Below are 27,446 nucleotides of genomic sequence, written 5' to 3' on the forward strand. Positions count from 1 at the left end.
ATGTACCCAGTTTGTAACTATGACAGCCTCTCTTTTACAGTTTTGGGTTAAGCTGATTAATCTCACTGATGCATGAACCGATTCGGTAAATCTTTAAACACATCAAACACCGTGAGAAGATCATATAACCTCATAGGCACACTGTACAGCATGTATAGCACAACTTCTTGTCCTAAATGTGCTCCGGAATAATGAAAAAGTGAACTAGGTTAGAAATCTGTAGCCTTTGTGAAGACAGTGATTCCAGCAAAGGGGTCTCTTACCAGCAGCTGATTTCAGTGCCAACCTCAACCACAGTTGTGTCTCCAGCCATGTGGTCACCTCCGCTACAGGGGATTAAGCAGCAGACAGTACAAAGACCGACAAAGATGAATCATCACGTAGGGAATTGGACTGATAAGCGGCAATTTTCATTTGGCTGGATTATGATTTATTTTTACACCCTGTGCTTTAGTTGTCCCTGCTCACAACATGTTTACAGCCCCCTGGTATCATTGTACACACTTTACCGAGCACCTTGTCTTCATCACACGTCCTGCTGCTGCCACCAGCATCATGTTTACTGTCTGTTTATTGTCAGACCGATCAGTTAGTGGAACTCAGGTTAATTGGTTTGCTTTTACCGAACCCGAACTGTACTAAGAACACTGAAGTCGTGTCCGTAGAATTGAACAGTGAATGAGGAGGTGCATTATTTAAGCTAAAACTATGATTTAGTTGGTAGTTTACAGTCTGATCCCAGTAGTTTCATACACAATTTTATATATGTAGTCTCACAGAAAACCTGAAACCCCCCCACAGTGAATCAATCCTATGATGTAACACCATTATTCGCTCGTGGATCGTCGAATGGCATGTCACGTCTAATGAACTCAAGTGGAAGAACATGCTAATTTTGACAATGTGAAATGTGCTGCTTTTAACCAAAACTGACATGAATGTCACGAGTTATTACTTCTCGGCCACCATCTTAGTTTTTGCTGTGTTCAGTCAACTTTACAAAATGAGGAATCCCCCCGAAAGTGTTTTATTGAGGTCTGCTTTAAATGTCACGTCTCTGAAATTCAGGACATTACAAAGCAGTATGTTTGTATAGCAAGTGTCCATCACGTTGGAATGAGTAAACTTTATCTGTTTTGTGTGTGTGTGTTTCCAGGGTGGTTACGCTGCCTACAGATATGCCCAGCCTACTGCTGCCACAGCTGCTGCATACAGTGACAGGTAAGATGCTGACTGACACACCAGAAGAACCTAAACTGCACCGGATTCATTTACACCAATCGGCCACAACATTAAAACCACAGCAAGCGAAATGACTTCTTATCTTAATGCTAGCTTTGATTGAAAGGCGTCAAAACTGAAGACCAGTCAGATGTCTCCTGTCTAACCTCGTGAACATTGTTGCAGACTTTACTGAGGATAATGTTCTGAGGAAAGTCTGAGGAACATGACCAAGAGTTCAAACTGTTGATCTCAATCAAACTGAGCATCTGTGGGAACCAAGTCTGACCCATGGAGACCCACTTTACAGCTTCCAGGACATTAATAATGTGCTACTAATGTCCTGATACCACCTTCAAAAGTCTGTGGAGTCCAGACCTTGATCAGTCAGAGCTGTTCTGGCCCAATGGTTGACCTACACAACATCAGGCAGGTGGTTTTAATGTTATGGCTGGTTGGTGTACATGCCAGTGACTGCAAAGTGTGTTTTTTGTGTTAAAACAATTTTTTCCTTTATGATTCATCCATGTTTTTTATTTGCTTTAAAACATATTATCAGTCTTGCACGTCTTAGTAAACTCTATACTAAAGATAAACTCGCCGGTGGCTTGTAATCAAAGATCCTTAAATTCCTCTTAACAGATCTGCTGTTTTTATTCACTTATTATTTTTTAACCACTTCAGAGCCACTGGGATCGTTTAAAGTTCCAGTTTAAACAACCCTATAATACCATTTCTGATGTATTTGGTACAACAATATCTGAGTCCTTTACATGATCAACAGGACCAATCATATAACACTATCCAGTACATGTCAGCTACACTCTAGTGAACTATCATTCCAATCCAGGAAGTAGACTCCCCGTCTTTACCAAAGTCAAGATGGTTGTCTTTGGTACTGCAGGTCAAATGTATCACCAATGTACACATTTGTCAATTTCTATGGTGAGAATAAATTGTAATGTTGCTGTTGATTTAGAAAAACGCCACTTCCTGGATAGAAGCAGGACATAAATATTAAATATTGTATACTTTCGTTTTCTGTCACATGGTGTTGAACGTGTACAGTTGTCCTCAATGTATTCATACCCTCCCATTAAAGAAGGAAAAAAAACAGCTGTGACTGAAATAAGTTGACATTAACAGAAGTAATAATAAATAAAAATGTCATGAAAATCATGACATTGCTTTTCAATTGTGGTTCAACAGAAATATTTAAAATAAATTTTAAAAAAACAAAAAAAAAAAAACAAGCATGATGTAAACTAATATTTTGTTGAACAATCCTTTGAGCCGATCACTGCAGTCAAGTGTTTTCTGTAACTCTCAGTCAGACTTCTGCACCTGTTGACAGGTGTTTGGATTTCACTGCTCATCAGCAAAGTGCGCTAATTTGTCCAGTACAGTTCTGTTTTTTTTAATTATTCTTTTCAACCACAATTCAAAAGCAATGCCTTATGTCACTAAATTATAATTTAGCAAATTTTTATTTATTATTACTTTTTTCAGCTTCCAGTTATTTGAGTGACTATTGTGAATTTTGCCTTTTCTTTAATGGAAGGCTAAGAATAAATGAGGACGACTGTATGTATGAAATATGACGGCGCCGCCCCTCAGATTGACAATAAAACTGAATCAATAGCTCACAGGAAAAGTCCAAACATTAGAGCTTCATTACGGCGTTATTGCATTAGATTGCACTGCAGAGGGCCGAGACTTCCTTCTGATAAGCATTTACTGTGTAAGTGATACAATGCAACAAAGAACTGGAGTTCTAGTTAAATAGTGAAAATAAGCTTCATGAATATTGTAAAAGGGCTTGGAGTTGAAATAGTGGTTTCTGGGGCTGAAATGATGTTTGAGTGTGCTTTATCTCCCGTATGCCTTTCCCCCATTTTATTAATAATAAATATATGCATAATGCAATGAATATTTTTTTGTTAAATTAGTAAGCACTGCTGTGTAATTTTAGTTTATAATTGCATGGAACTTGCAGATGCCTGTCCCTTTTGATTAAATATTCATCTACTCCCTCATTTTCCCTCACGTTAGCTTTTTTTTTTTATGGAGCCTGGCTTGAATTAACAATATCGGATGGCAGAAATGCGATCCATCGAATTCAGCGGCGTCGTGTCGAATTATTACAGACGAGTCACGAGTGCAGCTAATATTTTAACAGGCAAAGTAGGTATACAGTCGGTTTACTGGAAAAGAAACCATCATGCCGATGAATGATTGCGCCGTATTTGCCAAGGGAGAATTAACTTGGAGCCAAGATTAGAAGTGGAGAAGGAGATTTATTCCGCTGCCTCTCGCTTACTTTTATTCCGAACAGATCAGAGAAAACGGATACATAAGATCAAAGCAGTGGTCCTTTCCCTTCCTCAAACTCTTTATGTGACACACTGGTCGTAAATCTGGGCCACATGGGGAACTAATAAGCAATGAATAGACTAATATTGTTTGTGCAAATGTGTGCAATTGCAGTAAGAATTGATGGGGAGTGGCAGGACTGTGCTACCAGTGTTGATCACTGATCAAATGAAGACTCATGATACGCTGTAGGGGCTGTGAGAAGGCATCTCAGACTGTCATTCATTATGTTAAATATAATCATGTATGTGCTGTAGACGTACTAGTTCCAAAACTAAGAATTTTCCAAAGCATGCAGTTTATTACATGTGCTGTCAATACAGTGAGATTGATTGTTGTCTGGCAGTGAACATCTGGGTATTTGCATGTTGTTGAGGTTGAGAACAGCTGTTTTCTAATGACTGGGATGAGTATATATTTATTAATAACTACTGTACTGACTGACATATATCAAGTAGCGCTCACAAACATGAATCAGCTCCTCCCTATAAATGACTGATTCATAATAACATTTTAGTGACCGCTACATATTGAAAACAGTGTGGTTTCCTATCTGAACACGTCAAAAAGCATCCCTGCATCTGAGAGTGAAGCTCTGTGGAAGCTGCCTCTTCCCTCTGTTCAGAACAACTACGCACCTTTTTGGTATGCAAAGGTTTACCACGAAGCCTCTTTCACCCAAGTCTGGAGTGGCATTAAGGAGCTGCCCGTGTACCTGTGTAGTCTTGATGTGCCCATCTGTGCGGGGCCACGCCGGCAATATGTGGGTCATGTTTGTGCCATGAGGGCAACAGCTGCTTTCATGAGGCAAGACTCGACCCAGTCTGGCTCATGTGGCACACAAACCAGAGCAACAGCCGCTCGTGCAGCTACACTCTTTGAGCACTCGCTGATTAATACACACATTGAGACTTTTGTTATCAGATCAAAAACCTTTCCCAGGATTTAGCAATTAAACCTGCATGTGAACATTTAAGTTTTTTTTGCTCAGGGGAAGAACAGCGCTGACATCCTTCTGTCTGGACCCATCAACGCTTTGTGACCAAAAGTGTTACCTCCCCTGAAACTACTGGGTTGTCAACACTTGTTTCTAAACATCAGGACATACACATTGGCATCAACACTTGCACGCATCGCCTCAAATACTGTGAATCTCGTCTGTGAGAGTGGCTGCCTTTGCTCGTGGTCGCTCCAGATGTTGTCGTGACACATGTTTAGCTTAGCGTCCACTTATCCCTAGAAGTGCAGGTCGTTGTCATGTTACTGTTTCCTTTAGTGGAAGAGTTTTTTTTTCTGGGTGTGACACTAGATCAGCCTCATTGCTGCACAATAAGAACACAATTACAGTGTCGTTCACCTAGTTTATATTTACTAAAGACTACTAATCACAGTGTACAACAGAAGTGGAGCCACACTACTTAAATGTCAAATAATTCTGAACCGTATCACCTTCCAGTTACTGCACTACTTCTAAGTAGAACAGTATTTGCTCTGAAGTCAAATTAAAAACAGTTTGGATTTACTCCATACAGTACAGGCCCCACGGGTGGAACTGCTTTCCTTCGTGAGATTCAAGAGATTGTTCTTACAGGGCTTCGTATGTCCAATTCTATTTCTGATGACAGCCTCCTTCTCATCATGGAGGACACCAGGTTTGCACAAATTTCCAAAGAGACAGTTGAGTGGATCATCTTCATGCTAGGATTTTCCTCATTTCCTCATCTTGTCAGCCACTACTTTGGTGTATACCCATAGACGTTCATGGTGCCAGTTATAAATGTCACCTCTCCAGCACCTTCTGTGTTTTATAATTTATTCGTCAGGCAGCCTCGTATCATCACACTCCCACCTCCATGCTTCACTGTCAGGACCATGCATTCACTGTGGTGGTCCTGGACTCCATCTGAGCTGAACAAGGAATGTGCTCCCACTAATCATCGGGCTTATTTTCATGTTTGAGGTTTAGCTTGTAGTTTTGTGCCAAAGAGCAAGCACAGGTTTTTATTTTTTCTTAGACAGAAATCTCTGAGTTGTCACACAAATACATGTTTTCATCGATAACTTCCAAAGTCTGAAGCAGTTGCTCGAGTACCACAACGTCCATGGCATCATTTTCAAGAGCACAACCACTGTGGCTCTGATTATCGTACCGTGGCTGGTTCTGTACCTCCTGATTAGTGCTGCAACTGTGTTTCAACTCAGTTTTAGTTGGTCTCCGATGCTTCTTTATCCTTTACCATCCTTGTGAGTGATAGAGAAAGAGGAAAAACTCAAATGTTCAACTTGGAAATAAAGCTGTTTTTGAGAATTTTTGAATTATTTGACATCTAAGTGATATTACACATGGGCGTACTCACTACTGTTGTACACTGTAGTTCACTGTGTTTCATTTGTTTGTGGTTTATTTGTGATTTTAGGGGGCTGTATGCTGGAAATATATCCGACCAAAATAAAAGGTGGTGTTTCCAATTAGGTCCTGATGTCACAATGAGGTGAAAAAAAATATTAATAATAATTCATTTTATTTGTATAGCGCTTTTCAAAAACTCAAAGACACTTTACAGGATAAAAGAATAAAAACAACTCATACAAAAGTAGACGACGCAGAGATACGAGCAAGCAGATAAAAACAACACAAGATATCAAGATAGAGGTTTAAGTGCAGAGCGAATCAGGTGAGTTTTTAATTTGTATTTGAAAATTACTGGGTCTGTAGTGATGTGTTGTGGGAGAAAGTTCCAGAAGATGAGGGCGGCGACAGAGAAGGCCTCATCTCCCCAGGTTCTGCTTGGTCCTGGGAACGATCAGGAGGTTGGCATTAGCAGAGTGGAGGGTACATGAAGGGGTGGAGCATGTCTTTGAGGTAAGAGGGGGCCTGGTTGTGGAAGGATTTTGAATTTAATGCGGTATAGGATGGGAAGCCAGTGAAGGTTTTGAAGGACAGGGGTGATGTGGTCTCGGGTGGGTGAGGAGGCGGGCGGCAGAATTTTGGATTGAGGATGTTGGTGGTGGTACGAAGAAGGATGCTGCTGATGCGTGATGTAATGAAGGCGTGGATGAGGGTTTGTGCTGCGGGGAGGGAGACAGAAATAACAACACAAAATCTGGGAACTACACTCGAGCTGGAATTGAAACAGATTTTCTGTGCAGGTGGATAAACTCTTGAAATAGTTCATGCACATACAGTCCAAGTCGTTTTCACTCATGTTTTTTTTTGTGAACTTTAGGGATGTCGGCGGCTCTTAATAGATGCCATGAAGTGTCTGATGTAAAGGCTTAGTGGGTGTTTGCTTGTCACCTCTTGCCTTAAGCTGAGGTATGCTAAGCCTATGTACAGCTGTATGTCAGGGGATTTTGCTGTAGCAGATGTACGCCTCCTTAAAAAAACACTCCTATAGCACGGGAAGGGCTTTCTGGTCGTTTCTTGTGCAAAGGGGAAGTGGGGTTTGCCAGCTCTGTTACTAATTACTACAGGAAAAAAAAGAACAAGCTCACGACTTAGCGATGAAGCTCCACCTGTGACTAGTTTAATTGTTTGGTAATTTATTTGTCAGCCATCTTCTATGCAGGAGTGATGATGAGTTCAGAGAGAGAGGGGAGCTGTCAGGAGATCCAGGGTGTTGTTGAGAGTTGCTGCTCTGAGGCCAGTTGCACGCTGCAGTAATTACCCACAAAACAACACGCGGAAGCAGCTGATAGATTAATAAACTCCCTACATTTCACCTGATCAGTCATTTCGCTGACAGCAAATAAAGCCAGAGCAGCGCTGACCAGGGCTTAACCACACACACATGATTAGCAATGACAAGAAACGAGATGTTAATTAGACGCTATTAATTTCAACAATGAATTATCAGTCGTTTTAAGTCCCGTTCAAGCTCAAAGACGTGTTGCTTCGGGGGGTGGGAGCTAAGCCGCCCTGGCTCCTGTGCGATTGCTGAGAATGGAGTTGTGGAGATATCAACACCACAACTTTAATTGTGTTTTCTTCACGAGATTCTGGTGCGAGATGAGATTCGTAACAGTGATGATGTCAAGTGGTTGGACGAGTAATTCAGGGAGTCTTTTCAGGGACACAAATAGCAAAAGCTGCAGCTCATTGCCACAAAGCAGTCTTGATTACATACAGTGATGTGAGGTAGGATGAAGGTGCATCCGTTCATGGTGCTCAGAGGATGACCTTTGAGTTCAAGAATGCTTGGATGGGGCGCCGCTAGAGGTCACCTGGTTGAGCTGGCGTCCCATGTACAGGGAGGTCATGAGTTCGAATCCCACTCATGGTCCTTTACCCCAGGTCCTTCCTCCATTCTTCTCCCTGACTTTCCTGTCTCTCTCTCAGCTGCACTCTCAAATAACGGCAAAAAGGCCAGTAAAAAGATTATTGGATGGACCGCCATGAGACTTCCTTTTTTCCAGGTGAACTGTCCTCCAGTTTGTTAACCACAACTAATGACATTCCCACGAGCTCATCAACACGGTAAACAGTCCTTCTGTACACCATCAGCATATCAGTCTTGCCATTGTGAGAAGGTTAGCCTGATGATGTTTGTTCAAAACACCGTCGTGCAAGGGCGACCTCACAGAGCTGCTTCTGAGTTCAGCAGATAAAACAGAACGCTTTTGATCATAAAGAAAGAAATATTTGCTGTTTATATAAAATGGAAATTCCTTCAGAACAAAAAAAAAAAACAAAAGGCTATTATTTTTGCAAAATAACAAGGCGAAAGACAGTTTAAGGTCATCAGCCTGCAGCTCTTTGGATGTGTGCATTTTTTTTGAAAATAGGTGTCTTTGCTGAATTTCCACTCTCTCCCAAACCCCCCCTTATGCATTTGACCAAGCTCCCGACGAGTTTGTCGAGCGGTTGAAAATGTTGTTTCGGGTGTTTATCTTTTCACCTCAGGGTCACTTTAAAAATGCATTTGACTCAAATTGCATTTGAATTTGTGTTGTAGTTGCAGCTTACCACACACTCCCACATACGCACTGTCACACACGCACACACTGATGATGGGGTAGCGTTCTGCGCTGCGAGATAAGATAGGTCAAATGTGGTGCTGGGCTGAGTGTGGGTGTTGGGGGGGCTGCATGGTGAATAGCAATGTCCAAAACTAATCGGGATTAACTTCTAATCGCTTCAACCACTGGGCTGCTATGCAAATCAGCTCAATTATGGGCACAGGCCCTGGGCCCTGATTGGCCCTTATCATGGCTGGACTAGGACTGGGGGGGAGGGGGGGTGGCTCCACCATGGAAGCTCAATAGGAATAAACACTCCTGCTGTCTATTTCCGTCTAAAAATAGAAAGCTGTTTGGATTCTTTGATTTATGTATGTAGTCTATTTTCACGATGCTCTGTGTTTTGTTTCTTTTCTCTCTCTACTTCTCGGCTAATTTCCTCTGACGGTTAATCACAACCTTTGAAATAATTCCATTCAGCGGGTCTGTGTGCAGGAGGTGGACATAAAATAAAACATAAATGCAAGACTCAACAAATGGCTCTACGAATATCTCCACAGCCACTTGCCTGCCGTTGAGTTTGCTGTTGATAAGAATATTTCTTTGTCAGTATTTGATCATTTCCTGCCACCAGGAAGATAATTCATTCCTGTCTGAAATGAACGACTCGTGTTTCTGACACTATCAGCGTTTGAGGTTTACTCATCGAATTGACTCTCAAAATAAAAACGTATCACCTCATAAGAATTAGAATGTGAATACAGTTTGACATGCTGTCTCATAATTTCAATATTAAGCGTCTAAGTTTTATGGTATAAACTAATTATTGCTGCATGGTGGCAGATGGCCGCCCTCCCTTTGCCTGGTTCTGCTGGAAAGCGGAAGTTTTTCTTTCCACTGTTGCCAAGTGCTGCTCAAACTGAATCCAAAAGAAACTTTGGATTTGGTTTGTTTCTCTGTATAATTTTATAAGATCTTTAGCCTGCTACATGAAGAATGATGCCATATAAATATAATTACACTGTTATCTCCTAACCTTTGAGTTAGAAGAAGGTGCTGTTTACAAGAGAAGTACATGCATTCATGTGTAATGTCACTTAAATGTCAAATGGTTTAGAATTGCATCACCTCTCATAAACTACATTATTCCTAAGTTGATAAGGAGAGAATCTCCTCTTTTAAACATTAAAAACATTTTTTTTTTTAAATATACGAGGTGGGTCAGAAAAGTTTCAGGACTGGTGTCACAACAGATATATTTAAAATCCAAACTACAAACGACAAGTAATCCTCCTGGAGTCTAACACACTTTCCCAGCCTTCTCTTCACGCCGCCATGCACTCGTGGAAGGATTCTTCAGGATCCTCTGCAGGTCCGCCGTCACAGCCATCTTGATGTCGTCCACGTCTTCAAACCTAGTCTCCTTGATGACCCCCTTAAGCTTGGGGAAGAGGAAACAATCCCACGGAGCCAGGTGGGGTGAGTAGGGAGGTTGCTCCAGCACGGAGATGTTCTTCTCAGCCAGGAACTGTGGGATGCTCAGGGCGTTGATCGTCTCTTCTGGCACACTGAATGAAGCAAACGCTGCAGGATCTCTTTGTAGATGTGGAAAACTGGTAGTTTGTAGTTTGGGTTTGAAATATGTCTTTTGTGACACCAGTCCTGGAACTTTTCTACCATATATGGCAATTTGCCCGTCTACGGTTAAAAAACGGGAATTTATAATAAATAAAAGAAAAGTAACAAACTACAAGAAGCATTTAGAAGCTTATTAGTTTGACGTAATGATACGTACACAACCAGTAACTAAGTGTTCATGAAGTGCTTGGCAAGGTCATTTAGAACCATTTTTCTCAGGGTGGTGGTTTTAGTGGCACTGATCTCAACAAATAAATCAAAGTGGAGCCCAATGCAAACCAGGAACAAAGCATTTATAAAGTGCCTGAAACATTAGTTTAGTGACATTTTTTGTAAGATGGTGATATTGGCACTTATAATAAAAACTAAATCAAAGTGGTTCTTCAACTTCTAGGAGAGGCTCAGGGCGGACATATTGAAGGAAGTTACCAAATATGGTCATCTGCCCCATAAAGGGTTAAACAGAGAAATAAACCAACGCAACCCCTCCAGCAAACAGCAACTGAAAGAAACACACTCTGGGCAATGGTGGAGCGTCTCTCTGGAAGTTTGTCCATACGTGCTGGTATCCTCCAGGCTGAGGAGGATTGAGTCCTTCATCCAAAATAAAAGTGGACATGCAACGTACTGAAAGAAATGGAGGATTCTTAGTACTGTTATGACTTGTGTTGTAACAAGCTTTTAGTATTAAATATTACCTAAGACCAGGTACCTACTGGAAATAGAAGAAGGTGATACAATTTTGAGTCATGTGACACTGAAGTGCTGTTACACAGGGATGTATTTTCTTTTGTTGTATACTATACATCTGGGTTTTGGGTGTTTTCTTTACGTTTTGGTAGCATGACACTAACTATGTGTAACCCTCTTTCATATTCATATTGAATCCCACTGTTTATCACAAATGATCGGTAAGTAGAGAAGGAAAGAGAACTATTGAGCAGTTTCCTGGAGTCAGAGCGATATTTGACTAATGATACATTATTATCTCATGTCTGTCTACAGTTATGGACGAGTATACGCTGCTGACCCCTACAACCACACACTCACTCCAGCAGCCACATACAGCGTTGGTGCCATGGTAAGAATGTCATACCTACCACATGTCCCTTTTTGCCCATTCCTGGTCCTCTTTACATCATGCATCACCAAACTTTACATTTGCAACGTGTACACGATTAAAATTATAATTAAAAGCTCCAAAAAATGTATCTCCGCTAACTACAATATACTGACATTTTTCCTTTCTGGCGTTATATTTACATTTTTTTAAAGCTACAAGTGAAAGGGCGATAGCGAAGACGAACTGACCAAATGGCCGTTTAGTGTTTGGAAGAGCAATGGCCACCGAGTTTAGGTGGTCTTAAACATGATCACAGTGAGGTAGCCTCAGCAAATGCCAGGATAACCAAAGGACTGTCTTACTTTAATGCAATAGCGTCCAATGCTTCACCTTGGTGTTGTAGACATTGTAAGCTTCAACCAAGTGGAACTAGCAAAGCTGCACACAGAGCTTAGAAAAGGGTCAATGATCCTCTAGAAAACATCATCAAAGTCCCTCTGGTCATTAGTTCAACCCCTAAAAACGTATCTCTGTGCATCAAAATTGAACATTTTATGATTGTAAGGGTTTTGTTTTCACTCTGCACCATTGGTTCACTTAGAATCCACAGATCAATAAAGCCCTCACCTCTCTTCACCCATCTTACTTTAGCTTGATCAAACCAGCTCACCTACAACTCTGTTAAACTATCCTACGCTACACAACAATAGCCCACAGTACTGACATGGAAGTAGTCCTGATTGGCCCCTTAGCGTGTTACATCTGAAACCCTCGTAGTCTGAATCTATGTTTTTGAGACTGTCGTCTCAAGGAGTAAATGCTCAGCCATGGTGTTGACTGCTTATTTCGCTCATGGTCTTCTAGCATATAAAGGACACCATATGGAAATGTTAACAAGGTAAAAACAACAACTTCCCTTTTCACTAGAGTAGTCTTTGAGAGTGTCAGGCACTCTGTGAAGGAAACTCATTTTGGCCGCTTGTATCTGTGGCATCATTATTTTTGGGACACTTCCCACGATGTAAACATGAATCACCTCAATGTGCCGGAAGTGGCGCCACATTTAATTTTGGGCTATTACTCAACTGGTGCTATGACTCCATACGCAAATGATTCTAATTGACGAGAGAAAGAATTGCATTGACTTGTTTTGTTGTTAAAGTGGACCAAAGAAACATTGCATGTTGACACATTTGTGCTAATGTTGTCCAATGGGGAAGATATGGATTGTTTTAACACCCACCCATGCTTCAGTTTCACAACAACGGGCCATTGGTCAGGTGCAGCATAGTGTGACCTACTGCTGGTTAGTGGCAAAATGATTTTTTGATTGGCGAGGTCAACCATCACTTTATATGCTACCGTTAGCTTAAAACAGGGGTGTCCAATCCTGGTCCTCGAGGGCCACAATCCTGCATGTTTTAGATGTTTCCAACACACCTGATTCAAACAATCGGCTCATCATCAAGCTCTGCAGAAGGCTGATAACGATCCTGATCATTTGAATCAGGTGTGTTCGAAGAAGGAAACATCTAAAACATGCAGGATTGTAGCCCTCGAGGACCAGGATTGGACACCCCTGGCTTAAAACATTAGCTGACCACGATGCTAGAGACATAGAGACTGTCTAAGTCCCCCACACTGACGGTCCCGTCCACATATTCTTGACAAAACACCATCAATACTGGTTGTTTTTTGGAAGAGGAGTTAATTGACTGTCAGAAATGGCACAATACATTTTGTTTACACTCTGCACCTGTAGCTTCAAGTTTGAAAACCACAGATTCTCATTATTAACAGCATTCATTAAAGAATCCTGATTCAGCTCAGGAGTAAAAATATGATGGAAATTTTAGGTATGGAATGTGTTTTTCAGGGATAATTCTGCGATTGAAATTAGATTGTTGTTTAATCTAATTAGGCTCAACATTCAAGATTCGCAAGTAGGAATTTATAACTGACAACCGGTATGTTCACTGAGAAGGGAGACAACAGCGTCGTTTCCATTTGCAACCTGAGCAGCAACAAAAAAAAACTCTTCATTAAATGCATCTGACACATGAAATGTACTCTTGTAAATTCTTGGAGGTCTTGATCCACGATAAACAACAGCAGCAGCAGCTATGCATCCAGTGAATAGTTTTGATCAAATGTCCTTTTATCTGTTACATCAGCCTCTTGCTCCGGACTCTAGAACCGACTGCACTGCTCGCTGTATTACATTTATCCAACTGCTCTCCACACAGTGCTTCATTTTCTTCCCCCTCCTTGCCTATTCTCTTTTTCAGTCACTGTGCATGAGCTTTTCAGCAGCGCTGACATCTCCTCACTTAAACTTAATTGAATTTGTCTGTGCTGCTAACGGCAGTCCAAATGCCACATTAATGCCGCCTGTAAAGGTGATGAATGTCTTCATGCCTTGGCAGCCCAGTCCATGTTAGTTATTATATTTCTAATTTGGTGGATACTACCTCACCCCACACTCCCTGGTAATGAAATAATTAGTCATTTTGATAATTAAATTCCTTATGGTGTCTCAGGGAGGAGGCGAGGGAAGGGAGGAGGAAGTGAGCGGGGAAAGGTGGGGAGGACTGCTGAAACTTACAAAACACTTCCCTCACAAACCAAACACAAGTCCAGACCCAGCCACGGAGTGAAAGATCAGAAAACTGTGTGAGGAATGTTAATCAAATAAAGTTCAAAGTGTTTACTGACTTTAATGAACTCACCTTTGAACTGTCTGTTTGCCGTATCGTCACCAAACTGTGCAATTAAACCAATCAGCTCAATGAGTTAGATACACATACAGATGTAGTGACCTGCTCATCTGTCCACCTGACATCTGTTGTGACATCTTCCCCCTTCTTGATCCTTAAATTGTTCCACTGGAGGAACATGGGCATGATTTCTGGAACTCTTTTACATCCCGTTTCTTAGAAATGTGTTAATGATTGAACTGATCAGGAAACTTTAAAACCAAGTCAAAGTTGATCGAGGTTTTGGACGCAGGTTCATGATCCACCGCCTACTAAAAACACCTCTTTAAAATAGCTTTTAGGCTACATAATGCTAATATTATGTCAGAAAGAGGAAGGGAGTGTCATGTTTTACCAATAAAAACATCTAATTTATGTCTTCGTCGCCATTTAACCGCACCTGATGCCGATTTAATTAATTCCTACTTTCGCTAAAACGTTTAATTTACCAAAAATGTGCTGATTGCCTATGTTAGTGTGTATAAGTCTGATCTGTACACAGTTAAAAGGCAGCCTGCAGGTTTTGAATAAATGATTGTCAGTTTGTTTTAAGGAGAAAATAGAGAAAGACGATGAGTAACGAGACATGATGTGAAAACTCAAGACCTCCTTCTGTAAATACACCTTCTCCTTACATTAAATAAAAACAGCTGCATTCTGTAAGAAGTTATTTTCCTGCATTTTGACATAAATGATCCCATATTGATGGTTATTACAAATATAATTTAAAAATATGGTGAATAATAACCAACCAAAATTGGTGAATTCATTCATATAAATTCCTAAAACACAACAAACGTCTGTCTGTAAAGGGTCTCAGTCATCCAGTCGTGGTTATTCTCATTGATTAATCATAGCAACTGGACTTCCTTGAAGACGTTCCACCTCTCATCCAAGAGGCTTCATCAGTTCTGACTGACTAGTTGGGAGTTCCAGATACTTATATCCTTAAGGAGTCATTAACACCTGAGTTTCAGTTTCAATTGGGGGTTGTTACTCCTCCCTCTGCCACAATGGGGTTCGTTAGGGTCTTTCGTGGTGTGAATGTGGTTTCAGCAGATGTCAGGAGACACACCAGACAGCTATTCCATTAAGGACTGTTTGTATCTGAAGAGACAAAAACAACGTTGCATAGCAAAAGACCAACACGGAGCAGTAAACAAGCCGGTGTGATATTATTCCGTACGTGCTTTCAGGTGGTGTGTCAGTGTTCTAGACTCAGTAGCTTGACGTGCAACACAGACATGTCGATGTCTAGTGTTCCGTGTTACGCCATGTCGGCTCTCCCTTTCATTCAGACGTGACTCCGTCCACCGCCGGCTGAAAGAACAGCAAAATGCCCCAATTTTGTCTCCACGGCTCACACACAAAACCTTGAGGCGAAATAAAGGCGTGACACCTTGACACCTCGAACGGGGTCGTGTCAAAGGGACTTTGGGTTCGTCAGACCGTCGGAATGAGACAAAGAAACGATAGCATGAGATGGGGCAGTCGGTGTCATCGGTAGTGAGCAGTGTTGGTGTGGATGGCTGAACAGTGTGATGTTAGGCACAAAGTAGAGATGCTATTGGACTGATTTATAGAAGAAACATGCGACCTAAGAGCCGTCAGTTATCCTGATGATCTGCTCACCCCAGATAAGCTCACAGTTTGAGCCGGGTTTTCATGACTCTTTCCCTGACAAGATGCTTTTATATAGTTCCTCTGCCATAAAGCCCAGATTGGTGGAGTGCTGCAGTGATAGTTGCCCCTCTGGAAGTTTCTCCCATCTGGAGGTCCTTGCTGACCTCTCTTACCAAGGCCCTTCTCCCCCAAATGTTCAGTTTGGCTGGGCCAGCTCTAGGAGGAGGCCTGGCTGTTCTAAACTTATTTTATTTAAGAAGTATGGAGGCCAACGTGCTCCCGAAACCTTCAAGACAGCAGATTTTTTTTTTACTAGCATTCCTCAGATCTGTGTCTTGACACAATCCTGTCTCTGAGCTCTGCAGACAGTTCCTGACCTGAATGCCTGGTGTTACATGAACTGTCAACTGTGAGACCTTAAACAAGCAGGCGTGTCTACGCCAAACCACGTCCAATCAAAGTGTAGAAACATCTCAAGACAAATAAGATCCACCTGAGCAATGAATTCAAGCATCATAGTCGACATCCTGGATACTGGTGTCCATGTGACACTTCAGTTTTGCGTTTTTTAATAAATTTACAAAAACTACTGAGCAAAAACATCTCTTATGTCCCAAGACTGAGTTGATTATTAGACGCTGCTACATGAAGCGCTGCTATGAGGTAAAGCACAAATCTCTGGAGCAAACAAACCCACTCGAATCTGACCTGAGAGCACAGAAAATAGACACTAAGAGCCCGATATGACGGATCTACAAGAGTCAAGACAACAAAAAGAAATGGAACTCTGACAGTCAGTTGTTGACCACATACAACATTAATGCCAGTTTATGTTCAACATCTCACACATCGGACCTTTTACCAGACTTACACTCGATGGTGGAACTGTTTCTCTACTTCCCAAAATTTTACCCGTATCAAATCAATTCCCACGCAAGTCATTTGTCTTGATCAGTCGTGTTAAAGAAAATGGCTTCAGTTTGAGGTTTTGTGCGGGTGTAGGTGTACACATACGTCTAGACACTTGTCGTGTGGTTACCATCTCAGTAACTGGAATTTGGCTTGGATTTTGTGTTTCCACAAGTACATGGTAAATAGAGCTTATTGCAAAGTAACACTGTCCAGTGACGGTCGGGGTTGTGTGCCAGTGAAATGTAGACAATCTCAACCCACAGCTAATGAATACACAACAGAGCAATGACCTACATTCATGTTGTCCAACAGTGTGGCAGTTATTTATGATGGTTTTATTGGCGGTGCAGTAGGTTGAGAGTGGCTGCTGTCGTGCTAATGAAGGAAACCGTAAATAAGAGGTGATTTTGGCTGCTGCAAAACAAAGCATAGGTGAATACTAACAGCAGGAAGACACATTTAATGTTTGTGTAGCACAAATGGGGGCAACAGTGTTCAAAAAGATCTCTCAACTTCTTCAGCATTAATGGAGGTGATGATGCAACACTGGTCTGGACATGAACTTTCTTTTATGTTGACCAACAATGTGATACACAACCAAACGGTTAGATTAGGACAGCTGTGGAGCTCCTAAATATAGGCAGAGAGAAGTTTAGAAAACAAACGTATTGTTCCGACGTGTTACAGCAGAATCAAGATAATACAACTCATAACGTCTGGCCAGTTCAAACGTAGCTCATGCAGTGGAAATCTTGATAAACTCCAGGGCTGGTCATTTAGATTGTTAGCATCCTAAACAAAAAGATTCACACCTGCAATATTTTCTTTCAACTCAGAATTCTTTATAAAATATCCACAATTGCTGAAAAACCCAGTGAACACCAGGCATGATCCATCCAAACGACTGAGCCTTTTCTCCTTCACCATCACATTTTGGTTCAAATCACCTGTTCTTGAGTTCTTTGATTCACCTTCTCCTTGCACTTTTTTTGGCGTAGTTGTATTGACTGGATTTCTTTCACGTAGCTGTTGGCATGCACCCCTGGCATGAAGCGTCTCGCTGTGCTTGCTGCATGACGATTGCACCAGTCATGGGTCTTTTCATCCCCCATGGGTTTGCACTGGAGTAACGGTAATGTAATGTTAAACCTCTAGTCGTAATTTGTGCCGGAGTCAGTGAGGCTAACGGGTGTGTGTGTGTGTGTGTGTGTGTGTGTGTGTTGTGTGTGCCTTGGTGTTTCTACGAATATGTGTGTGTTTTGCATTCTCTCGTGGGTGTACGCTCCTCTGTGTGTGTGTGTGTGTGTGTGTGTTGTCGTGTTTGTCCGTCGCACGCATGTGTTTCAGAACGCGTTCGCCCCGCTGACAGATGCCAAAACTCGGAGCCACGCCGATGACGTGGGGCTGGTGCTGTCCTCTCTCCAGGCTAGTATATACCGGGGAGGCTACAGCCGCTTCGCACCCTATTAGCAACACCTCCGACCTAAACTCAACCTTCCAACAGGACAGAAAAGCAAAATGTGTGCGCGAGTGAATGTGTGAGTGAATGACAAGAGAAAGAACGAGGAGAGATGTTACTGAGGCCTGGGTATTGCAATACATGCAGTTTGTGCATCATTTCAGCATCTCCTAAGAGAGAAGTACAAAAAAAAAAAAAAAAAATACTAATAATAATGAAAAAAAAAAACACAAACAAACTAATAAGAATAAAATGACAGCTGATATTTTTCATCTTATACCTCAGATATTTTGTGCTGTGTATTTTGATATTGTGGGTTTTTAATTTCTAAAGATTTAAACATAGTTTATTAGCTGTAGAGGTTTTTTCCATGGTACTAATAGAGAGCTGCTAGAGTAACGATTAGGACACAAAGGAAATATTTATCAAATTCATATTGTTGGGGCTTGTATAGAACTCCAATCCTGTAAGATAAGTCATAGTCACACTTTGGGGTTTTTATGTTTTGTAAGAGTGTTCAAGTGGCTATGCTAGTCAAGTGTTGTTTCTTTGTTTTTGTTTTTGTTTGTTTGTTTTCTCTCAGCCCTCTTTGGCACTTTCTATGTCAAATTAGCAGCAGTAGATTTTTATTTTTGTTTTGTTTTTTGGGGGGAAGAAGGTGAAGAAGCCTTGGAATCACCAACACTGTCAGAAAGGCCGGATCGGTAAGTCAGAAAAGCTGAGAGCAGCTCCATCGCTATGTTTCAGTTCCGCCATCTCCTTGAGGACGAACTGTTTCCTTGTGACTGCAACAAAACAAGATGTGGGTCCTTTCTCGAGACCAAATCCTCCGTAGTGTAGCGTCGGCTGAAATTTACACGCCTGTGACATGTGGTTTGCTTTACATTCACCTAGAAAGAAGATGTTCTCGTAATTTTGACATAAATAAGGACGTTTTCACCATAAATTGATGCAGAAAAGACGAAAATTGTTGAATATTAAGTGCATGATATGTCAAATATCAATTTAATCGAAACCTACACCTATGACCTCTAAACCTGTAAAAGTGAATGAGACAAACTCATTATGTATATATTTAAAAATGGCAATGTTATCAGAATTTCCAATTTGTTATACTTTATTGGCATGAACGTCATATTGGTGGAATAAAAAATGACAGACAACAAATTACATAATACATAATTTAAAAAAGACTAGCATGATAAAGAGAATGGAAAAACTTTGCTTGTTCCACAAAACATCCATCAAGTCTCTTCATTTTTCTGCTAAATCAGGTTGAATTGTCAAAGACTGGATTATCAGCTGCCCACAAGACCTTCAGGAGCCCCAAAGGTCACCAGTTCCCTCCGTAGGACTTTATTATAGTCGTAAATTTCAATCAAATAGCAAAGAGACAAGTGATGTTTTCACTCATCACTAAATGGTGATCAACTATTTAACTGCTTCCCGCACATATGTTACACTCACCACCAAACCAAGATGGTAACATTCAGCTGAAACACAACACGTCCCTTCATAGCTGACCTGATTTTAATTTTTATTTTACCTTTATTTAACCAGATAAGAGACCCATTATGATTGAAAGCTCTTTCACGAGGGTGACCTGGCCAAGAAACAACAGAAAAGTTGACAGGAAGCAGATAAAGTACAGGACTGATGATTTCAGTAACACTTATGATGACCACAAACAACCTGCGTTGCTCGGACAGGCTAAAATAATTCGTCACAATTACAAGATAAGCGTCCGTAATCACACGACACCGACCCGTTACCCCAACATGAGGCCTGTTTGTCCATCGGTGAATGCATTTTGCTCATAAAATGCTGTTTTCTTCTTGCAACAACAAAACGTGACGGTTTGTTTCTGCCGTTTTCTCAACATCTGTGATGATCGCGAGGTGATGATCTGGACATGACGTCACATGGTTCATAGCGACCAGAGCTGCTCACAGCTTTCGTAGAGGACAGAAGTGAACGTTTGGGTTTTTCCTTTTCTTTTCAGTAAAGAGTCAGCACATTATTCAGCCTGTAGATTTATTGACTAACGTAATTTGGGTATATCTTAGATCACTTTAAGCCAAAGGTCTTTGGTGGACATATCTGGCGTGTTTACTTGTATAGCCAAGATTCTACATAGAATTATGAGATATGGGGGGTTAAAAAAAAAAAAAAAAAAGAAGAAGAAGAAGAAGAAAGGATTGCCATGATGACTAAAACTGTTCCACCATTTAACGGCTCAGCCCACACGCTGAGACATGAAGAAGAATTGGAAAAAAAAAACATGATTTTTAAATTAATTACAGAATTTAAAAGAACACATCGTGATCCTGGGGAAGAAACTTAAATCACAGAATTCTGATGTAGAATTTGGAGATCGTGGCACTAATCCTCTGAGTGGTGTTGGCCATTCACTTAGATTTTTTTATATGAAACTTCCAATATATTCATTGCTATAATTGATGATTTTTATATTATGGGACAAATTTAAAAAGATGTATATAGCGGCGGCTTGAGCTGCTGCGTCTATTTTATGCTTACGTTGGTTTTTGGTTTCGCCTTGTTTCGTTCCTCTTCTTCTTTCATAATTAAAATCGAAGGGGGCGGGGGGGTGTGGGGGGGTTAAAGTATAATAATCCAACAATGTATTATATTTGAAACTGTGCAGTGAAGATGTTCTCTTATATGAAACACACAATGGTATAATGTTTTAGACTTAGAAGATTAGATTAGTTGTTAGGGGTGAGCTATCTCATTTTTTTATGAAGTCATATTCTGATTTTTATTAAATCTTTACAAATAATGTAATCACAATGTAGATACTCTCATTCCACTGCGTCCATATGGATCTATCTATACAAGTGGATGGATCTATATAGACGTACAGATATATGATGTTAAGTTTTGTTCTGTTTGTCAACTGTACGATTTTGCACATGTAATTTCCACATAAAGCTGAGACATATCAGTGTTGTAACTGTAATTTTTCTTCTTATTTTCTTTCCCCCCCCTTCTCCAAATCTACTGTTTCCGATTCTTTGTCCTTCCTCTCACGTTCTCATTCTTTATAGGATATTCTTTCTGTTGTTTTCTAGAACTCAACCTTTAATCTTTGAAGAAAAAAAAAATTAACTGTTTGAATATTACGATACTAAATAAATAAATAAATAAATATGAGGAAAATAAACGATTTGTGAACAGGCTAATCTACGATGTAAATACAAGTTAATCCAACGAATCTGTGGTGTGTTTGAAAAAGCACCACGCGGGGGGCGACAGGAGAGCTGCGTTTGCGAGCTCAGCCTACAGGCATCTCCTGCGCCACATTCTGTTTACAACTACTCCCAATTAGTAGTGTCATTACATATCTCCCTTTTTGTATTTATAAACAAATTAGATAGGAAAGGAACAAAAAAGAAAAAAAAAAAAAAAGGAAAAAAAAAAGTCTCAAATGCATCACATTATGAAAACGGCAGCAGTAAGAGCCTGGGGGGGCCTCGGTGGCCCCGCCGGCTCAAACCTTTGTCTGTGTGCTGTGTGTGAGGACTGCTGATCAGAAATTGGACGGCTCGTAGCCCTCACTATGCTGAATGTCTGGCTCCGCAACTACTTTATACAAGCTCTGCTTCCAGTAGGTGTTGTGGTTCAAAACAAGGCTTCCTACCCAGTCATTGTATGTGCATGTACTATGGTTCTTCCACTAATCAATAACCATTAATAAAAGTTTTGTTTTCTCAAGATTTTGCCGACTGTCTCTGTCTTTAAAAGCTTCGTCCTGTTTCAGCGAGGTGGTCACACGGCGTTCTCTCCTTTCATTATTAAACCTCTGCACTGCAGTTACAGTCAGTGTGACGTGCTTCTTGTGTTTCTTTCCTGCACCGTTTTCAAAATAAAACGTCCACCATATGCTTCACTCCGAGCCCTCAGAGGCGAAATAAATATGGCTCACAAAATAAATAGTGTAGTTTTTAAAATATGCTCAAGAGTTTCCTACAACAGCTGCTTGTTTAAGCTTTGGGAAGTGGTGCTGTTGGCCTGTTTTCACTGGTGGAGGATTTTATGTTCTGTGCTTCTTTTTTTTTTTAGTGGGTTTTTCTATGAAAAATCTGTCAGTGAGTTCCTCCCACCTGGACGCTTTTCTCTTTACCTGCAGTAGATTTCATGAAACCTTTGAGACGATACCCACATACTGTGATGGAACTAAATCTTTAAATAGTTTTTGGAGAACTTTGTTTTCTAAAAAGACAAAGAATGACGTTAATCAGACTTTGGTACACGGGATTTGTTAACGATAAAATATAGTGAATGTAAACACAATCAGGTCTGTGGTGTTGTGGTGATGAGAACAGTGTTTACCTTCGACAGCAGTACGACACACCAGAGACCTCGTTTCATTTTTGTCTCAAACCAACAATCTGTTGACATTCCTTTACTGGACCTCTTCCTTAGCTTATAGCTACCTGCAGGCAGCGGGAGCACACAAAGCGTTAGGTTGTGTCTATATGCCGTCTCAGCTGGAGCCCTTTAAATACATCCATCAAACTGGTACCAATAACCGAGTTACCAACCGGACACTCGCTCATCTACAGCGGTTACTATGGTGATCAAGTGTCCGTAGCATGTTAAAGCCGTAGACTGTATAAAAGATGGACGTAGCAACCGGCCCTGAGAAATGAAGCCAACCTGGAAGTGTCAAAAACCTGCAATATCACTACGTCCACTAGCTGCTGGCTCCTAAAAGCCCTGGCTCCCATAGACTTGAATTGGAAAAGAAGTGATCACAGATCACCAAATATCGCATTCCTACAGCTCAGGATTTTTTTCTTATTAGTTTTCATGGTCAAATCCAGAGATCAGGTGGCCAATCTGAAAATAATTCAATACTGAATTTTTAAAAAATCATCAACATTTTGTGGGACAAGGGGCGTGGCTGGTTTGATTGACAGTCGGCAGCGATGGTGCAGACCAAGCGAGCAGAAGGCGGTAAATGTGGGCGGGCAGAGAGGGCCCGCCTCTCAATCCGTCTGACCAATCGCTGCTCCTATGGTTCCGCCCCCCTCCGACGATTTTTGCGTCACTGGCTCCAAAAATCCAAGATGTCAACCAGGAAGTAGCAAAACCCTGGCTTCATTTTCTCAGTGCAGAAANCTGATCATCTGCCAAATGTTGTGTGGGAGTCAGTACTGCCACGACAGCTCTGCTTGGTCCACTACAGTGTTTAGGTCGGTGATACATCCATCCATTATCTGTACATTGCTTAACCCTCACTGGGCTGGACACCCTGGACAGGTCACCAGTCTATCACAGACAACCAAGCACATTCACATTCTACAGACAATTTAGAATCACCAATTAACCTCAGCATGGTTTTGTACTGTGTGGGAGGAAGAACCCGGAGAGAACCCACGCTACACGGGAAGAACATGCAAACTCCACGCAGAAAGATCCCGGGTGTCCTCACTGGGACGCAAACCAGCGACCTTCTTGCTGCGAGGCAACGCTCCTAACCACCACTCCACCTTGCAGCCTTCGGTGATGCATGTCAAAGTAAATTCCACATGAATGAAACCGGACCCGGTGTGTCCCAGCATTGTGATTTACTTCACCTGTGTGGAGTTTAAATGTTGTAGCCAATCTGCTAAAGTGGAGGTCATGACAAAAACCTACATGTTGCATTAATCACGCGATGCCTCGTCCTTATATGTGCAGCTATAAAAACTTTACTGTCCAGGCTTGAAATCAGCCATTTATTTAGCACTTTGCACCCATGACTGAGTTCATTTTCAGTCCACGTTCTTTATGTATGTATGCTGTATATCATAGGTTTTGAGTATTCAGCATGATAAACTTGTCTTTACAATTAGGAGGAAATAATCAACACAGATAATATATGTGGCAAAATACTTGCGACACTAAATTTCCAAGAGTCATCCGATATTGGTTTGTGGCTGTTTCACCTGGGAGTTTTCACGTCATGGCGATTACAGTTTACATCCCCCCTCGGCTGATGCTGCTGCAGCCTGTGAACTCATCCATAGTTCAGTGTCCCAGCTGCAAACATCACACCCTCAGTCTCTGATCGTCATCTCAGGAGACTTTGATCATACATCGCTCTGTACCACTCTCCCCACATTCAGCCAGTATGTGGACTGCCTAACCGGAGACGGTGTCGCCTTGGACCTGCTGTGTGTCGACACCGGATGCATGTTAATTAATTATTGTTATTTTCTGTACTTTCTTTCTGTGTTTTTAGATGCTGCTGTCTGGGTCTGGGATAAATAAAGTCTATTAAATAATGTTAGAATTAAATGGAAAAGGGTTTTTTTAGACAATAGATCCAACATCTTTGTTTTATCTTAGTAACTGGCAGTCTTAGCACAAACTTGGCACGTATAAAACAGCAAATGTACATCAGGGGTGGAAATACAGTTAAAACAGTTGATCTGACATCATTCATGGCTTACGCTCATTCTGTTCTGGTTCTTTAGCTCCATCTTGTGGACATGTTGTGTGATTGCTACACGCCACACGTCACAGCAAAGCTTCAAACTTCAAAACTAAATGTGTCAGTTGATTCATATCAGACACACAGTCGGTCAGGGCACGAGGAAAAGACCAAACAGCATCTCTAGATTTCCTCTAAAGGCAAACATGATTGATTGATGTGGATGGAGGTGTCATAATGGTGGATGAATCAGTGTGAATCAGAGTGTTCAGATTTAATCGCGTCTGAAAGAGTTTGTTATTCTTAGATGTGTGCAAAGTTGACAATGTGTCCTGAGCTGCTGTTTAAAGCTAAATTGTGAGCAATCTAATCTGGCTTTACAACAAAACGCTCATCAAAGTGGAAATAGATTTCAACAAAGTACTGATAATATAAAATGTAAAATAAGTGACTGCATCAGTATTTAAAGTAACTCAGTTAATTCAACACGTGCAGGCAGTTGGTGCTGGAAGTCACACAATTAATGAAAGCACAGTAAATGTGTATGAAGTCACCTGTATCTCCAGTTTCCCAGGTCCAGACACTGGTGAACCAGTTCTCTCGCCTTTAACTACATCATGAAGACAAAAAAATACTCCAAGCAACTGTGGGAAAAGGTTATCAAAAAGCACAGTTTAGGGGATGGATACAAAGGATGTCCAAGTGACTAGATATTAGTTGGAGCACAGGGAAGTCCATCATGAGTAAATCTGCATTGAGCAGGCTGATCCTAAAACCGAGGGACTGTGCATGAAAGAGACGAGTGAGAGAGGTCACCAAGACATCTACGACTTCTCTGAAGGAGTTTCAACCAACAGTGGCTGACTGTGAGAGACTGTGCATTCAACAACTTTGCCATAATTCTTCACCAGTCAAAGTCTCATCAGCCACTGTTGAAAAAACTTTAATTATATCTCACAAGGCATGTAGGAGACTCTGAGGTCAACTGGAAGAAGATTCTTTGAGTTAATGAGACCAAAATGAAGCTTTTTGGCCATCAGCCTAGATGTTGTGTTTGGTGGATACCAGATATCGCACATCGTCACAAACATACCATTCCCAATGGTAGACAAGGTGGTGGCAGCATCATGATGAGGGGATGCTTCTCTGCAGCAGGCCCTGGAGGCTTTGAAGATAAAAATGAATGAGTATAAAGTAATCTTGGAGGAGAACCTGATGCAAGAGAAATGTGACTTTGGTGGAGATTTGTCTTCTATCAAGATAATGACCAAAGCATACAACCAAAGCTACACAGACATAGTTAAAGACAACAAGGTGAATGTTCTGACATCAGTCCAATTTAGAATTTGTGGCTGGACTTTAAAAGACCTGTTCGCTCAGAATCCCCATGAAATCTGACAGAGCTTCAGCAGTTTTGCATAGAAGAACTGGGTGAGATTGCCACACATAAATGTACAAGGATGTGCAATTGAGACCTAGCTAAACAGGTTAAATGTTGTTATTGCAGACAAGACTGACTTGAAAGGGTTCATACCTGCATGCAATCAGCTGTTTCACAATTTATTTTCTAATTACCTTTGTAGACATCTGTTCTCATTTTGACATGGAAGAATGGGAGGATGTTGGAAATATTTGTCCTAAAAGCTTAATTGTTTTGACCATGAGTCAATGTTAAAAAGGAAATCACTCAGGAGGCTCCTTACTTTATCTCAGCCACCTTGCGAAGGAAACTAATTTCGACTGCTTGTAACTGCGATCTCATTTTTTCAGTCACTGCCCAGAGCTTATCCCCATAGGTGAGGTCTGGAACGTAGACTGACTGATAAATTGAGAGCTTTGCCTTCCGGCTCAGCTCCCTCTTCACCACAGCGGTCCAGTACAATGCTTGCATTACTGCTGATTCCGCAGCAGGCTGCCTGTCTAGTTCACATTCTGTTTTCCCATCACTTGTAAACCAGACCCCGACACACTTCTTTGTTTGAGGCAGCAACTCCCCCCTGAACCCAGAGAGAACAATTCATTAGCTTACGACAGAGAACCTCAGACTTGGAGGTGTGGACTCCCATCATAGCCACTTCACACTTGGCTTCAAACCATCCCAGTACCCACTGAAGGCCACAGTCGATCCTGAGGTCACCAAACCAGACCCCTACTCAACCCGGTTGCTCCTTCAGATCTTGTCTATGATGGTCAGAAAGAGAGTCTGAGACAAGTGGCAACCGTGAAAAAGTCCAACACCTACTGGAAACATGGACATCTCTCTTAATTTGGTTGGACAAGGACCAGATGACTCATAACAATGACCCTGGGACCCCTTACTCCTGCAGGGGCCCCCACAAGGTCCCTCAGGGGACACAGTTCCACATTGCACACATTCCCCAAGTTGCTGCTCCAAGTGGAGGAGTTTAGGTATCTTGAGATCTTATTCCTCAGTGTGAGCAATGCAGGTGTTGTACCAAACCGTTAGGGTGAAGAGAGAGCTGGGCCAGAAGGCAAAGCTTCCAACATTTACCTACATTCCAGCCCTCAGCTATGGTCATGAGCTCTTGGCAGTGGTAAAAAGGATGGGATTGTGGATCCAAGCAGCCGTTTCTTCTTTAGGGTGACTGAGCTCAGCCTTAGAGATAGGGTAGGGAGCTTGGACACCAGGAGGGAGCTCAGCGTGGAGTCGCTTTTTTTTCTTTGCATTGAAAGAAGCCAGCGGAGGTGTTTTGGGAATCTGAATAGGAAGAGCCTCCTGGGCGCTTTCCTTTGAAGGTTTTCCAGGCACGTCTAACTGGGAAGAGACTCTGAGGTTCTGGGTCTGTCCCAAGGTAGACTTAGAACCTACATCAAGGAATTTACATCTCATCTGGTCAAGATGGAACTGGAAAATGATACTGTGTAGAGGGACATGTGGAATCCCCTGCTGGACCTGGAAGAGGATGGATGGATGGATGGATGGATGGATGGATGGATGGATGGATTTAAAGTGTTAAGTAAAAACAAATCAAAAAAGAA

The 27,446-nt window shown here is 41.5% G+C and overlaps 1 protein-coding gene across 1 annotated transcript in view; it reads left to right on the top strand.

Moving 5' to 3' along the window:
- The window catches only part of rbfox1 (RNA binding fox-1 homolog 1), a 159,623-nt gene extending 140,113 nt beyond the window's left edge, over nucleotides 1-19,510 (top strand). The window contains exons 10-12 of the mRNA XM_008284947.1: nucleotides 1,157-1,221; nucleotides 11,197-11,272; nucleotides 17,893-19,510. Of these exons, the coding sequence (XP_008283169.1) occupies nucleotides 1,157-1,221; nucleotides 11,197-11,272; nucleotides 17,893-18,015 (264 nt within the window). The 3' untranslated portion in view covers nucleotides 18,016-19,510. The remainder of the gene's footprint in view (nucleotides 1-1,156; nucleotides 1,222-11,196; nucleotides 11,273-17,892) is intronic.
- Nucleotides 19,511-27,446: the final 7,936 nt, after the last annotated feature.

The sequence above is a fragment of the Stegastes partitus genome, unplaced genomic scaffold (assembly GCF_000690725.1).
Source record: "Stegastes partitus isolate 25-593 unplaced genomic scaffold, Stegastes_partitus-1.0.2 Scaffold381, whole genome shotgun sequence".
Lineage (NCBI taxonomy): Eukaryota > Metazoa > Chordata > Actinopteri > Pomacentridae > Stegastes > Stegastes partitus.